The sequence below is a fragment of the Entelurus aequoreus genome, linkage group LG21 (assembly GCF_033978785.1).
Source record: "Entelurus aequoreus isolate RoL-2023_Sb linkage group LG21, RoL_Eaeq_v1.1, whole genome shotgun sequence".
Lineage (NCBI taxonomy): Eukaryota > Metazoa > Chordata > Actinopteri > Syngnathiformes > Syngnathidae > Entelurus > Entelurus aequoreus.
In genome coordinates this window covers 24,937,941-24,954,754 of record NC_084751.1, presented here as the reverse complement: position 1 = coordinate 24,954,754, position 16,814 = coordinate 24,937,941, and the positions used below count along the sequence as shown (strand labels likewise).

Below are 16,814 nucleotides of genomic sequence, written 5' to 3'. Positions count from 1 at the left end.
ACATATGGCTCCAACCACCATGCTGACAGCCCCGGAGCCCATGCAGTTGGGAAGGACCCGGCTGAGCATTGAGGAGAGAGAGAAGGTTCAGACAACGCCTTTGTCTTTACTGTGGTCTAACCGGACTATGGTATGGTATATCCTTCGTTTTTGTCCGGCTAAACCAAAAGACCAAGCTCGCCAGCTGAGGGGGTCCTGGTGAGCCATACTTCTTTTCCCCAAGATAAGGAGAACCCCGACTTCGTGGTACCCGCTACCCTAGCGTGGGGCTCTAAATCTATCCAAATAAAGGCTTATTTGGACTCGGGAGCCGATGAAAGTCTCCTGGACTACGAATTTGCCCAAGGGATGGGCATTCCCCTGGTCCACCTGAACCGGTCACTTCCTGCTCAAGCCCTGGACGGACGTCCTTTGGGACCCATCAGTTTTCGTATTGAACCCATTACCATGACCATTTCAGGAAACCACAGCGAGACCATCAGTTTTTGGGTTCTGGAGACCCCCGTCGCCCCGCTGGTGCTGGGTAGATCTTGGCTCCGTCAACATGACCCCCACGTCTCTTGGTCTTCTGGCAGGATCTTGGCATGGAGCACACCCTGCCACGCTAACTGTCTCAGGGCTGCCTACCCTCCGGTCCACGTTCCCAGTATTGCTACCCCCCAGACGCATCTGTCCCGTGTACCTGCCTGCTACCACGACCTAGCGGAGGTTTTCAACAAGGAGCAAGCACAGGTTCTACCCACGCATAGACCATACGATTGTGCTATTGAGCTACTCCCGGAGGCCAAGCTACCTGCAAGCCAGCTTTATAATCTGTCACTCCCAGAGAAAGAGGCCATGAAGACTTACAACACGGAGGGTCTAGCTTCAGGAATCATCACTCAATCCAAGTCTCCACTGGCAGCTGGATTCTTCTTTGTCTCCAAGAAGGACGGTTCACTCAGGCCTTGCATCGACTACCGTCATCTTAACAACATTACTATTAAGAACAAGTACCCCCTGCCTCTTCTCAACTCATCCTTCGAACCATTGGCACCAGCCACCATCTTCTCTAAATTGGATCTCCGGAACGCCTATCATCTTGTGCGGATTAAGGAAGGGGACGAGTGGAAAACAGCGTTCAACACCCACCTTGGGCACTTCGAATACCGGGTCATGCCTTTTGGACTCACGAACGCCCCAGCTGTTTTTCAGGCCCTCGTCAATGACATTCTGCGTGATATGCTTGATAAATTTGTCGTTGTTTACCTTGATGACATTCTGATTTTTTCCCAGAGTTTGGCTGAACACCAGGAACATGTTAGACTCGTACTCCAGAGACTTTTGGAGAACCGGCTATTTGTCAAGGCAGAGAAGTGCAACTTTCACACCTCTTCAGTGGAATTCCTCGGTTTTGTAGTTGAGAAGGGACACATCCGAGCCGACCCCAAAAAAGTGGATGCTGTGGTGGATTGGCCTCAGCCATCTTCTAAAATGGAGTTGCGGAGATTTCTTGGCTTCGCTGGATTTTACCGACGCTTCATCCAGGACTTCAGCCGGATTGCCGCACCACTCCATGCCCTCACCTCTCCTAAAGGTTTTTTTGTCTGGTCTCATACTGCTAACAAGGCTTTCGAGGAGCTGAAGAAGAGATTCAGCTCCGCCCCTGTCCTCGTCCACCCTGACTTGGACGTTGCCTTTCTCGTGGAGGTGGACGCTTCCGATTCCGGGATTGGTGCTGTACTTTCTCAACGCTCTATGATTGACAATCTCATTCACCCAGTTGCATTTTTTTCCAGACGCCTATCCCTGGCAGAGCGGAACTACGACGCTGGGAACAGAGAACTGTTGGCGGTCCACAAAGCTCTTGCCGAATGGAGACACTGGTTGGAGGGGGCTCGTCACCAGTTCCAGATCCTGACTGATCAGAGCAATCTCCTCCACATCCGCTCTGCCAGGAGGCTGAATAATCGACAAGCAAGATGGCAACAATTCTTCTCCCGCTTCGACTACTTGCTGTCTTTTAGACCCGGATCCAAGAACGCTAAGGCGGACGCTCTCTCCAGAGTGTTTATGGAGCAACCTTCTGAGCGCCCATTGGATGTCCCCATTCTCCCTCCCTCTCGCATCGTGGGGATGGTTTCCTGGAAAGTGGAAGAACTTGTTAAAACTGCACTGCGCTCCAATCCAGGACCTGGGGGTGGACCACCCAACAAGCTCTTTGTCCATCAGGAACTGCGATCCAGAGTCCTGGATTGGGGCCACTCTAGCCTGTTTTCGTGCCATCCTGGATTCCAAAGAACCCTTTCACTGCTTCGTAGACGCTTCTGATGGCCATCCATGGCCAGAGACACACGTGAGTTTATCGCAGCATGTTCTTCTTGTGCCCGCAGCAAGGCATCACACAGACCACCAGCTGGTCTCCTTCATCCGCTCCCCATCCCTGCCCGCCCTTGGTCACACATCGCCTTGGATTTCATCACAGGATTTCCAGCCTCCAGAGGTAACACTACCATATTAACCATTGTAGACCGATTCTCCAAAGCAGCACATTTCATTCCTCTTGGCAAACTACCTTCTGCTTCGGAGACGGCTGACCTCCTCACTCTTCACGTCATCAAATTGCATGGTATCCCGGTAGACGTTGTGTCTGATCGGGGCCCCCAGTTTTCTTCACAAGTCTGGAGAGCCTTTTGTAGGGGGATTGGGGCCTCGGTCAGTCTCACCTCGGGATACCACCCCCAGAGCAACGGGCAGGCTGAGAGGGCGAACCAGAGCGTGGAGACCATGCTCCGCTGCGTCGCCAGTAAGAAGCCCACCACCTGGAGCAATTTCCTTCCTTGGGTGGAATACTCCTACAACTCCTTGAGGAGCTCCGCTACCGGTATGTCACCTTTTGAATGCTCTTTGGGCTATCAACCCCCCTTGTTTCCCCAGCAAGAATTGGAGATTGCAGTGCCCTCTACTAAGGCCCACATAAGGAAGTGTCAGAGGGTGTGGAGAGCCGCTCGAGCAGCCTTAGAGAAGGCTTCTGCAAAGATGTGCCGCAATGCCAACCGTCATCGCGTCCCGGCTCCATCCTATCGGCCGGGCCAACAAGTTTTGTTATTGGCCAAGGACCTTAATCTTCAGGTACCTTCTAAGAAGTTAGCACCCCGTTACGTTGGTCCATTCCCCATCATCTCTATAATTAACCCCGTATCTGTCAAGCTGGCTCTCCCACCCTCGGTTAAGAGACACTCTGTAGTTCATGTTTCACAGATAAAACCGGTAGCGGAAAGTGCTCTGTCTCCCCCTGTCCCTGCCCCCCCTCCCTCTAGGTTCCTGGAAAATGGAGATCAGGTTTGGACAGTTAAAGAAATCCTCAGGGTCCGTCGACAGGGTAGGGGGCTCGTGTATCTGGTCGACTGGGAGGGTTATGGACCAGAGGACAGGTCTTGGGTACCAGCCTCCTATCTTGCCGATCCCTCACTTCTAGAGGATTTCTACCGCGCCAATCCTGATGCTCCCCGGCGCTCGTCGGGTGCCTCGCCTAAGGGGGGGGGGGGGGGGGGGGGGGGGGGGGTACTGTCACGGCGCGGATTCGAACCCGTGCCTCTCATAATTCTGAGTGTCACAATTCCTCCTCTGGCTGCTCACTCGGACACGCCCCCACTCACGCTGGGCAGCGACAAGGCTGCATGCAATCATTCATCAGCACACCTGACACACGAGAGGGAGCGGCATAAAGAGACAGCGAAGCCAGGAGACCTTTGCCAGAACGTAGCCAATCTCACCCGAGTAAGCATCACGTCTGGCACCTCTCCCTCGTTCCTTGCTGGCCTTTATTGTGCTCTTCCTCGTTCCTGTCTTGATGTGCTTTGTGTCTTCCACAGTGTCTTCCGTGATCGTGTCTTGCCTCACGACCTCCTCCCGGATTGCTGCTTGCCTTCCCCGATTCTTGGAGGCCGGCTGCCGCTATAAAGCGCTACTCAGCCCCCACAACCCCGGAGGAATTATTAAGCAGTGGTGAAGGCGTTGATTCGGGGAGGGGCGTGTGCGTGCGTTGAAATGTTTTTGTGGACTGGGGCCGATCTCAAAGTTCGACACCAGGTGTTGTTGACAAAAAGGAAGGTCAAAAGCGTCCATCTTTGAGGAGTCCTCGGGGGAGTTCTTCAGAACAGCCTGTTCCCGATTGCATCAAGGCCATTTGAGGGAGTCAAATCGTAGATTAAGATGTTGTTTTTCTTCGAGCAGTCCAAACAATGACTTGCCTGCTCTGTGTCCGTGCTGGATCTCTCAAATTCAATTAAATTATTCCTTCTCAGCAAACTTCTCCAAGATGAGATCCATTTTGCGATTCAACTCAGAAATCGCTCCAGTTTGTGTTCCCACAGCCCGACCCAATCCTTCCGTTGCGTTGAACAGCCATTGGGCCCGTTGAGTGGCTGCCATCGTCTTCCCAATTTGACGATACGGCAGAGCAATGCCCAGCCCAATCAGCAGGTGCCCCGCGATCACGGTCCCAAATAGGTAAATGTCTTCGACGTCCTCGATGGAAAGGACTGAGAGGCACATGAGTCTTCATTTATCCCAGGAATCTCTCACGTACCCTGCAGCAATGGTTCCATCAGGGCAGCCAGGCTCCCCCTTAACCTCTTTTCCTTGTCGAAAAGACTGTGTCAATTGCGTCGAGAGTCCAGCTGATCATAATCATATTTGATGTTTAGATTTGAGGACAGCGCAAGAAAAGAGGCTTCAAAAAAGTTCAGACAAAGACAAAGACACAGAAAGCAAGCAGGGAAGGAGGGGACGGAGAAAAATGTGACCGCCCTCACCAAGAGGCAAGACAGAAAAATGTGACAGTTATTTAAACATAATTCCTAAACCAAACATACAAAATGGCTAATAATGCCTGAAATAATGTATCTTTGTAAGTTTTACTTGAAATATATGGTTTTTTAAAGCTTGCAAACACAAAAATTAGTATTTTACTCAATTTGATAGTAATAGATAGATAGATAGTACTTTATTGATTCCTTCATGTTCTTAGAATCCTGAGATAATGCGAAAAAAGCAATAAAACATATTCAAACATATAACTCTTAAACCAGACATGCAAAATGTCTAATAATGCTTGGAATAATGTATCCTTGAGAGTTTTATTAGAAAAATTATCTTTTTTAAGGTTTGCAATGACAAATATTAGGTTTTTTTTACTCAATATGACAGTATAACTGTCATAATAAATATGAAAGTTATATAAACATAATTTCAACACCAAACATGCAATATGTCTAAAAAATGCCTGTAATAATGTATCTATGTGAGTTTTAATAGAATCAGGTGTTTTTATAAGGGTTGCAATGACAAAAATTTGTTTTTTTTACTCAATATGACAGTATAACTGTCATAATAAATATGAAAGTTATATAAAAATAATGCAATATGTCTAAAAAAAAAACATGCCTGTAATAATGTATCTCTGTGAGTTTTATTAGAATCAGGTGTTTTTGTAAGGTTTGCAAATACAAAAAATAGTGTTTTACTCAATATGACAGTATAACTGTCACACTCAATATGACAGTTATTTAAACAATAATAATTATAATAATAAGAGATTTTATTTGTAAAAAGCACTTTACGTTGAGCAAAGTGCCACAGTGTTAAAAAAAGACAAAGAAAATAGTAATAATAATAATAATAAAAGATAATATAAATAAATACAATATAAAACTAGAAACAGCCCAATAGCTACAACCAGCATGCTTATCTATAAAAATCTATAAAAAGGCTTTTTTAAAAAGATGGGTTTTTAAGCCTTTTTTAAAAGCACAGTCTGAGGTGCCCTCAGGTGGTCAGGGAGAGCGTTCCACAGACTGGGAGCAGCGGAGCAGAAAGCCCGATCTCCCATAGTTCGTAGCTTTGTCCTTGGGGGTTGGAGGAGGTTAGCCTGTTTGGAGCGGAGGTGTCGTGTGGAGGATTTGGGGGTGAGTAGTTCTTTAAGGTAGATGGGGGCATTTCCATGGAGGCACTGGTGAGTTAGTAAGGAGCTTTTGAATTCAACCCTGAGTGGAACAGGAAGTCAGTGAAGGGATTTGAGAGTTTGTGGGATGTGGTCATATTTCCGCACTCTCATCAAACAATCAAACATAAGTCCTAAACCAAACATGCAAAATGGTTAAGTATAAACTGTTTAAGTATAAACAATATATATGTCATTTATGGATACCTAAGTAAATATTTTAGATTTTTAATGGCATAATTCATAGAAGGGGTTCAATTGTTTGGTTTCCCCATCCATCATGTATTCTGCTAGAGCAGGGGTGTCAAACGTACGGCCCGAGGGCCGGATCAGGCCCATGAACAGGTTTTATCCGGCCCGCGGGATGAATTTGGTAAGTATAAAAATCAGTCGAAATTTTTGAATGAAAGAAACAGCAGTTCTAAATGTGTCCACTAGATGTCGCAATAGCAATTCTTTGTACCTTTGTAGATGATGCTACATATGTAAAACAATAAAAATAAACCACATGAAGTTAGTGCACCAGTCGAGGAAAATGAGCAAACTACATTAATAACATCCTGTAATTTGATTTTGATATTACTTTTTTATCTTGATAGATTGAAAATTAACACCAATGAGTTGACTGATGATAATTATCACATCATTTATTCAGAAAGTATAAATAACGACGAATAAAGATAGAATACTATTAACCGCGACATGTAAGTCTAAAAAAAACAAAAAACAACATTATGATTTGTACATTTTCAGAATGTGCTTGCTCTATTTTCAAACAAAAAAAAACAATCTGAAGTTGTCTTTATTTTTAAGTCATGGTGCCGTGATTTTACCAGTCCGGCCCACTTGGGAGTAGATTTTCCTCCATGTGGCCCCCCATCTAAAATGAGTTTGACACCACTGTGCTAGAGTGATTTTGAGGGACTACTTTCTGTGCGTCTGTGCAAGCAGAAGGAGATATGCGCTGGGCTCTGCGTCAACGCGCGTTACTTGGAGCCGCACACACACACACACACACACACACACACACACACACACACACACACACACACACACACACACACACACTCGCACACACACACACACGCACACACACACACACACACACACACACACACACACACACACACACACACACACACACACGCACACACACACGCACGCACGCACGCACGCACGCACGCACGCGCGGACTTCTTTTGGATGCGATGTTCGGACGACTTGTATGCATTTGGCGGGTTTAAAAGACAGAAGAAGGATGTCGGAGGGGTGGAGCGTGGAAGGCTTCAACGTGAGCTCCATGAACGCCACGTACTGCGACCCTCTCCACTCCGCCGACCGGACCGACCAGGGCGCGGACGGCGCGGACGGCGCGGCGGCCGTGCGCATCGTCGTCTCGGTGGTGTACTCGCTGGTGTGCGCGCTGGGTCTGGTGGGCAACTTGCTGGTGCTCTACCTGATGAAGAGCAAACACGCGTGGAAAAAGTCCTCCATCAACCTCTTCGTCACCAGCCTGGCCGTGACGGACTTCCAGTTCGTGCTGACGCTGCCCTTCTGGGCGGTGGAAAACGCGCTGGACTTCACCTGGCCGTTCGGGCGCGCCATGTGCAAGGCGGTGTCGTTCGTGACGGCCATGAACATGTACGCCAGCGTCTTCTTCCTCACCGCCATGAGCGTGGCGCGCTACAGCTCGTTGGCGTCCGCGCTGAAGGGCAGGCGGCGGCGGAGGCTGCGGTGCCCGGCGCGCTGCGCGGCCGCCTCCATTTGGGTGGCAGCCGCCTGCGCCGCGCTGCCCCACGCCGTCTTCTCCACCACCGTCACCGTCTCCGGCGAGGAGGACCTGTGCCTGGTGAGGTTCCCCGGCAGCGACGGCAGCGCGCAGCTGTGGTTGGGGCTCTACCACGCCCAGAAGGTGCTGCTGGGCTTCGTGGCCCCGCTGGCCATCATCTCGGCCTGCTACCTGCTGCTGCTGCGCTTCATCACCTCCAAGAACACCAACACGTCCAGCGCCAAGCGACGCGCCAAAGTCACCAAGTCGGTCACCATCGTGGTGCTCTCCTTCTTCCTGTGCTGGCTGCCCAACCAGGCGCTCACCGCCTGGGGGATCCTCATCAAACTCAACGTGGTGCACTTCACCTACGAGTACTACACCACGCAGGTGTACGTCTTTCCCGTGTCCGTGTGCCTGGCGCACTCCAACAGCTGCCTCAACCCGGTGCTCTACTGCCTGATGAGGCGGGAGTTCCGCAAGTCGCTCAGGAAGCTTTTCTGGAGGATGACCTCGCCCGCCATGACCACCATCAGACCGTTCACCGGCAGCACCAAGCCCGAGGGCGAGGAGCGGGGACACGGCTTGGTGCCTCTCAATTGCCCCAGGGAGCCAGCGGTGGTCTTCTACCCTCCTGGGGCGGCCATGTAGATCCATAGTGACTATAGATCACGGGTGTCAAACTCATTGTAGCTCTTTTTTTTAAACTGCTGCGAAAATGCTAGTCAAAGATCCTCTATGTGACAAAAGTAGATTCTTAAAACAGCAGTTTTAAAACAAAAACACGAGTCAAAGATCCTCTCTATAACAGCAGCGCTCTGCTGTTTTTAAAGAACCGACTATCTTTGCAGTAGATCCTTAAAAACGGCACTTTTAAGGCTGTGCGGTCCGTGGACTGATTGGTACCGGGCTGCACAAGAAAAAAAAATAATATATATATATATATGACAAAAAATAAATAAAAATACCTCCCCCCCGTCCGTGGGACAAATTTTCAAGCGTTGACCGGTCCGCAGCTACAAAAACGTTGGGGACCACTGCTCTATGTGACAGAAGTATATTCTTAAAACAGCAGTTTTAAAACAAAAACACGAGTCAAATATCCTCTCTATAACAGCAGCGCTCTGCTGTTTTTAAAGAACCGACTATCTTTGCAGTAGATCCTTAAAAACGGCACTTTTAAGGCTGTTTTGCAAAAACACTAGTCAAAGATCCTCTATGACAGAATAGCTATGTTGTATATAATAAACTACTGCATAAAATGCTAATCAAAGATCCTCTATGTGACGTAAGTGATCTGCTTTTTACGAAAATACTGCAAAAATGCAAGTCAAAGATCCTCTATGTGCCAGGAGTGCTCTACTGTTATTAAAGTTCACCTGTATATGCAGGAGATCCTTAAAAAAAAGCAGTTTTAAGCAACACCTGTCAAATATCCTTTATATGGCAGGAAAGCTCTGCTGTTAAAAAAAAACTACTATGAAATTGCTAGTCAAAGATCCTCTATGTGACAGAAGTAGATCCTTTAAAACAGGGGTCACCAACGCGGTGCCCGCGGGCACCAGGTAGCCCGTAAGGACCAGATGAGCCGGCCTGTTCTAAAAATAGCTCAAATAGCAGCACTTACCAGTGAGCTGCCTCTATTTTTTAAATTTTATTTATTTACTAGCAAGCTGGTCTCACTTTGCCCGACATTTTAAATTCTAAGAGAGACAAAACTCAAATAGAATTTGAAAATCCAAGAAAATATTTTAAAGACTTGGTCTTCACTTGTTTAAATAAATTCATTAATTTTTTTACTTTGCTTCTTATAACTTTCAGAAAGACAATTTTCGAGAAAAAATATAACCTTAAAAATGATTTTAGGATTTTTAAACACATATACCTTTTTACCTTTTAAATTCCTTCCTCTTCTTTCCTGACAATTTAAATCAATGTTCAAGTATTTTTTTATTTTTATTGTAAAGAATAATAAATAAATTGTAATTTCATTCTTCATTTTAGCTTCTGTTTTTTCGACGAAGAATATTTGTGAAATATTTCTTCACACTTATTATGATTAAAATTCAAAAAAATTATTCTGGCAAATCTACAAAATCTGTAGAATCAAATTTAAATCTTATTTCAAAGTCTTTTGAATTTCTTTTAAAATTTTTGTTCTGGAAAATCTAGAAGAAATAATCATTTGTCTTTGTTAGAAATATAGCTTGGTCCAATTTGTTTGGGACGGCGTGGCGAAGTTGGTAGAGTGGCCGTGCCAGCAATCGGAGGGTTGCTGGTTACTGGGGTTCAATCCCCACCTTCTACCATCCTAGTCATGTCTGTTGTGTCCTTGGGCAAGACACTTCACCCTTGCTCCTGATGGCTGCTGGTTAGCGCCTTGCATGGCAGCTCCCGCCATCAGTGTGTGAATGTGTGTGTGAATGGATGAATGTGGAAATACTGTCAAAGCACTTTGAGTACCTTGAAGGTAGAAAAGCGCTATACAAGTACAACCCATTTATTATCATTTATATATTCTAACAAAGTGTAGATTGGATTTTAACCTATTTAAAACATGTCATCAAATTCTAAAATTAATCTTAATCAGGAAAAATTACTAATGATGTTCCATAAATTATTTTTTTAAGTTTTTCTCTTCTTTTTTTCGGTTGAATTTTGAATTTTAAAGAGTCGAAATTGAAGATAAACTATGTTTCAAAATTTAATTGTCATTTTTTTTCATGTTTTCTCCTCTTTTAAACCGTTCAATTAAGTGTAAATATCATTAATTATTAATAACAGAGTTAAAGGTAAATTGAGCAAATTGGCTATTTCTGGCAATTTATTTAAGTGTGTATCAAACTGATAGCCATTCACATTAATCAGTACCCAAGAAGTAGCTCTTGGTTTTAAAAAGGTTGGTGACCCCTGCTTTAAAACATCTGTTTTAAGGCTATACTAAAAAAACACCTGTCAAAGATCCTCTATATTACAGGAAAGCTCTACTGTTTTTAAGTACACACAATTGATAGTAGATCCTTAAAACCAGCAATTTTAAAACTATACTGTGCAATCACTGGTTAAAGATCCTCTATATGACAGGGGCGCTTTGCTGGGGTTTTTTTTTGCAGTAGATTCTTAAAAACAGCAATTTTAAGGCTGTACTGAGCAGACACTAGTTAAAGCTCCTGTATATGACAGGAGAACTCTGCTGTAAAAAAAAAAAAACTACTGAAAAACTGCTAATCAAAGATCCTCTATGTGACATAAGTAGTCTGCTTTTTTAGGATAGACTGCAAAAATGCTAGTCAAGTATTCTATATATGCCAGGGGTGCTCTGTTGTTATTTAGGGTCTCATTGTTTATGCAGTAGATCTTAAAAAACAGCAGTTTTAAGCTCACATTGCAAACACACTAGGCAAATATCCTTTATATAGCAAGAAAGCTCTGCTGTTTGACAAAATTCAATAAAGACAACTCCATAGGTTGTTTTCTTTGTTTTTCAAAAATAGGAGAAGCACACTACGAAAACGTACAAATCACAAGTCATTTAAAGTTTGTTGAAAATTCTGAGGAAATTGGTGCAGCTTCAAAATGCCATCCATCCATTTTCTACCGCTTGTCCCTAATGGGACTGCGGGGGGAGCTGGAGCCTACCCCAGCTGCACATGGGCGGTAGGCGGGGTACACCCTGGACAAGTCGTCACCTCATCGCAAGGCCAACACATACAGACAGAGCTGTAATGGTAAAATCATGGCATGATAACTTAAAAATAAAGACAACTCCAGGTTGTTTTCTTTGTGTTCAAAAATAGAACAAGCACATTACGAAAACGTACAAATCACAACTAACTTAAAGTTTGTTGAAAATTATGAGGAAATTGGTGCAGCTTCAAAATGGTAAATGGGTTATACTTGTATAGCGCTTTTCTACCTTCAAGGTACTCAAAGCCATGCAAGGCGCTAACCACGACCCATCAGGAGCAAGGGTGAAGTGTCCTGCTCAAGGACACAACGGCCGTGACTTGGGTGGTAGAAGCTGGGGATCGAACCAGGAACCCTCAGGTTGCTGGCACGGCCACTCTACCAACTTTTTGGGATTGAACAAAAAACACATGTAAACTCTTTTAGGTATCAAATACCTCCATTGTCATGTCCACGTATCAATCCAGTGCTAACTCAACAAACCGCAAGAAACGAAGGTAAAAACTATTCAAAAGGGTTAAGTTCACTTTTCTTGTGTTTGACAGAGACATTTTGGGACGATGTGTTCGAAGCAGAAGACATAAAACGGCAGGTTTTAAGTTTCATGTGGGTCGAGGAGGAGGAGCCACAGTCACCCTTTACTGTGTACCTCTTGCTTGGCCCCGGTATAAACCGTTTGCTTGCCTAACACAATTGCTATTGTGACATCCAGTGGACACAATTAGAACAGCAGCTCATTTTTATACTCAGCAAATTCATCACGCGGGCCGGAAAAAACCTGTTCCTGGGGCCTGATCCGGCCCGCGGGCCGTACTTTGACACCACTGCTATCGATCTTGTTGAACTAACTACTAAAATAATATTATTTTCAATTTATTGTCCCCCTTTTTGACCAAATACCAAACTATAAAACTTGGTATCATATTTACAAAGATCCTAAATGGAAAGAGTGCTCTGCTGTGTTAAAGGAATAACAACTGGAAAAAGTATCACCATGCTGTTAAAAAACTACTTCAAACATGCTAGTCAAAGATACTCTTTGTGACAGAAATAGATCCTTAAAAACAGCAGTCTTAAGGCTATAAAACAAAAACTATTAAGTCAAAAATCCTTTATATGACAGAAGAGCGTGTCTGTTTAAAAATACTGCAAAATGCTGCTTAAAGATCCTTAAGTGACACGAACAGCAGTTTTAAGGCTATGCTGCAAAAACACCAATCAAATATTGTCTCTATGACAGTAGAGCTCTGCTGTTTTAAAAAAAAAACTTCCGCAAAAATACTACTCAAGGATCCCCTATGTTACGTAAGTAATCTGCTTTTTTAGGATAAACTGCAAAAACACGAGTTAAATATCCTCCATCTGACAGGAGAGCTCTGCTGTTTTTTTTTAAACTGCTGCGAAAATGCTGGTCAAAGATCCTCTATGTGACAGAAGTAGATTCTTAAAACAGCAGTTTTAAAACAAACACACGAGTCCGAGATCCTTTATAACAGCAGCGCTCTGCTGTTTTTAAAGAACCGACTATTTTTGCAGTAGATCCTTAAAAACAGCCGTTTTAAGGTCGTTTTGCAAAAACACTAGTCACAGATCCTCTATGACAGAATAGCTATGTTGTATATAATAAACTACTGCAAAAATGCTAATCAAAGATCCTCTATGTGACGTAAGTGATCTGCTTTTTACGAAAATACTGCAAAAATGCAAGTCAAAGATCCTCTATGTGCCAGGAGTGCTCTGCTGTTATTAAAGTTCACCTGTATATGCAGGGGATCCTTAAAAACAGCAGTTTTAAGCAACACCTGTAAAAGATCCTTTATATGGCAGGAAAGCTCTGCTGTTAAAAAAACTACTACGAAATTGCCAGTCAATGATCCTCTACGTGACAGAAGTAGATCCTTTAAAACATCTGTTTTAAGGCTATACTAAAAAAAACACTTGTCAAAGATCCTCTATATTACAGGAGAGCTCTACTGTTTTTAAGTACACACAGTTGATAGTAGATCCTTAAAAACAGCAATTTTAAAACTATACTACGCAATCACTGGTCAAAGATCCTCTATATGACAGGAGCGCTCTGCTGGTTTTTTTTGGTTTTTTTTTTTACAGTAGATTCTTCAAAACAGCAATTTTAAGGCTGTACTGAGCAGACAAAGCTCCCGTATATGACAGGAGAACTCTACTGTTAAAAAAAAACTTCTAATCAAAGATCCTCTTTGTGACGTAAGTAGTCTGCTTTTTTAGGATGGACTGCAAAAATGCTAGTCAAATATTCTCTATATGCCAGGGGTGCTCTGTTGTTATTTAGGGTCTGACTGTTTATGCAGTAGATCTTAAAAAACAGCAGTTTTAAGCTCACATTGCAAACACACTAGGCAAATATCCTTTATATAGCAAGAAAGCTCTGCTGTTTGACAAAATTTAAAAAAAAAATAAAAAAAATAAAAAAAATATAATATATATATATATATATATATAGATAGATAGATGAATAGTACTTTATTGATTTCTTTAGGAGAGTTCCCTCAGGAAAATTCAAATATATACATATATACTGTATATACACACATATACATACATTTATATACATATATACAGTACATATATTTACATATATATATATATATATATATATATATATATATATATATATATATATATATATATATATATATATATATATATATATATATATATATATATATATATATATATATATATGAGTGGCGTGCGGTGAGGTTAATGTCTGGTGAGGCACTGCATCATCACAGTCAGATTTACAAACATATGAACCCTAAATAGTATCTTATTCACCATGTGATTGCAGCAGTTAACGGGTTATGTTTAAAAGCTCATACCAGCATTCTTTACACAACTGTAGCACACAAAAAAGCACATTTAATAAAAAAACATTATTATGGTCTTACCTTTCTTGCTGGACAGCCTTTGCGTGTGTACCACGCCGTTTGAAAAGAACGGGTTTCTGTCCCGAAGTCAAAAGCAAACCTTTTAGCTCCGGCGTTGGTATACCTTTAATTATTACCTCCTGCTTCTATTAAAAGTCCAGTTTAGAAAACTGTTTTATTTTACATATGTAATCCTCCATGTTTTTAATAAAAGTCCAGGCGAGAGGAAATAAACAATCGTTTGCAAACTTTTTTTTCTTTTTTTTTTTTTTTCTTCTGCGGCCGAGGAATGATCTCTGGGATCACTACAGCCCTCTACCACCAGGAGGCCGGATTACTGCGAGCCTCAACCAGTACGTCTTTTGCAGCAGATTTATGAATGCTCAGCAGAAGAAATACGTTACACACATACAGTTTTTGACAAAATACACTGTACATTATATACCTCAGCTAACTAAACTATGCCATAGTTTAGTTAGCTGATATAATTCATATAGCAATACAGTCTCACTGCACAGCAGCTCAGCAGTTAGCCGAGTCATTGTGCACAATCCATGTTGAGGCACAAATCAGTGACGTGCCTCAACTGGCTGCTGATCACCGCACCGTCTCTTCTCAGTATTTGAACGGCAAATCTAAAACTGGTGAAGTTAAATGGAAAATAACTTTAGTATAATCACTGGATACATATAACAATTTTTTTTTTTTTTTTCTTTTTACATTTTTTTATTTCCATGACTCTAGTGACGGCACGCCACTGCTATATTCCTGTCATATACAAAGACATGCACCTGAGCATTCATAAATCTGCTGCAAAAGACGTACTGGTTGAGGCTCGCAGTAATCCGGCCTCCTGGTGGTAGAGGGCTGTAGTGATCCCAGAGATCATTCCTCGGCCGTAGAAGAAGAAGAAAAAAAAAAAAAGTTTGCAAGCGATTGTTTATTTCCTCTCGCCTGGACTTTTATTAAAAACATGGAGGATTACATATGTAAAATAAAACAGTTTTCTAAACTGGACTTTCAATCGAAGCAGGAGGTAATAATTAAAGGTATACCAACGCCGGAGCTAAAATGTTTGCTTTTGACTTCGGGACAGAAGACCCGTTCTTTTCAAACGGCGTGGTACACACGCAAAGGCTGTCCAGCAAGAAAGGTAAGACCATAATAATGTTTTTTTTTTTTATTAAATGTGCTTTTTTGTGTGCTACAGTTGTGTAAAGAATGCTGGTATGAGCTTTTAAACATAACCCGTTAACTGCTGCCAATCACATGGTGAATAAGATACTATTTAGGGTTCATGTTTGTAAATCTGACTGTGATGATGCAGTGCCTCACCAGACATTACCCTCACCTCACGCCACTGAAATATAGATAATTAAAAAAAGCAGTTTTAAGGATATGCCGCCAAAACACAGGTCGAAGATCTTCTATACAACAGAAGTGCTTTGCTGTTTTTAAGGACCTAGTGCAGAAACGTGAGTCAAAGATTCTCTATGTGACAGGAGTGCTCTGTTGTTTTTTCTGTAGAAAGGGCGAAACAAAGATAATTTACATTATGTAATAATCCTGAGCTTCTGTTTTCAGGGATAAAAACGCAAGTCAAAGATCCACTATGTGGCAGGATCACCCTTTAAAAAAAAAAAGAAGAAAGGATATACAACAAAAATGCTGTTTAAAGATCCTCCATGTGACGGAATTGATCTGCTGTTTTTAAGGACTGGCTGTAAAATATTAGTCAAAGATCCTCTATGTGACAAGAGTGCTTTGCTGTTCTTTAAGGACCAACTGTAATTGTCAAATATTCTCAGTATGGCAGAAGTGCTCTGTTGTTTTTAAGGACTGATAATAAAAAGCTGAGTCAATATACAGTATGTGATGGGACCAATGTCTTTTCTAATATTTAATTAGGAATGTTCAATTATAGGTGTCAATCAGTAAATGCTATTACATGATGAGGAGAAATGCAAATAAAGAAACTGTAATTCATACCAAATATATAACAATCTGTTATTAACAGTTAATAAGAATTAATCTGCAAGGCACCCCTTTAGGTCCTCTCCAATTTGGCAGTTACAATGTTTTTGTAATGTTATTTATGTAACTATGGTGTTGCTTGTTTACTTCAGATGCAGTCAGTAGTCGTTTGTTCAACTTCTTTAGTTAAACTAGTGGTGTGCCTCAAGGTTCTATTTTAGGTCCTCTCTTTTTCATCATTTGGGCTATTTAAAGTTAAAGTTAAAGTTAAAGTTAAAGTTAAAGTACCAATGATTGTCACACACACACTAGGTGTGGTGAAATTTGTCCTCTGCATTTGACCCATCCCCTTGATCACCCCCTGGGAGGTGAGGGGAGCAGTGGGCAGCAGCGTAGCCGCGCCCGGGAATCATTTTTGGTGATTTAACCCCCAATTCCAACCCTTGATGCTGAGTGCCAACTTGTGAGAGACTACTTTTTGCAGCAGATTCTTGGA

The 16,814-nt window shown here is 42.8% G+C and overlaps 1 protein-coding gene across 1 annotated transcript; it reads left to right on the top strand.

Moving 5' to 3' along the window:
* The first annotated feature begins 7,241 nt into the window (after positions 1 to 7,241).
* Positions 7,242 to 9,468, top strand: rxfp3 (relaxin family peptide receptor 3). Its single transcript, XM_062031398.1, has one exon. It carries the CDS (start codon positions 7,242 to 7,244, stop codon positions 8,400 to 8,402), a length of 1,161 nt encoding a protein of 386 aa, XP_061887382.1. The 3' UTR covers positions 8,403 to 9,468.
* The last annotated feature ends 7,346 nt before the right edge of the window (positions 9,469 to 16,814 follow it).

Excerpts from the sequence above, each read along its gene's own strand:
- rxfp3 (XM_062031398.1), top strand. The coding sequence starts at position 7,242 with ATGTCGGAGGGGTGGAGCGTGGAAGGCTTCAACGTGAGCTCCATGAAC.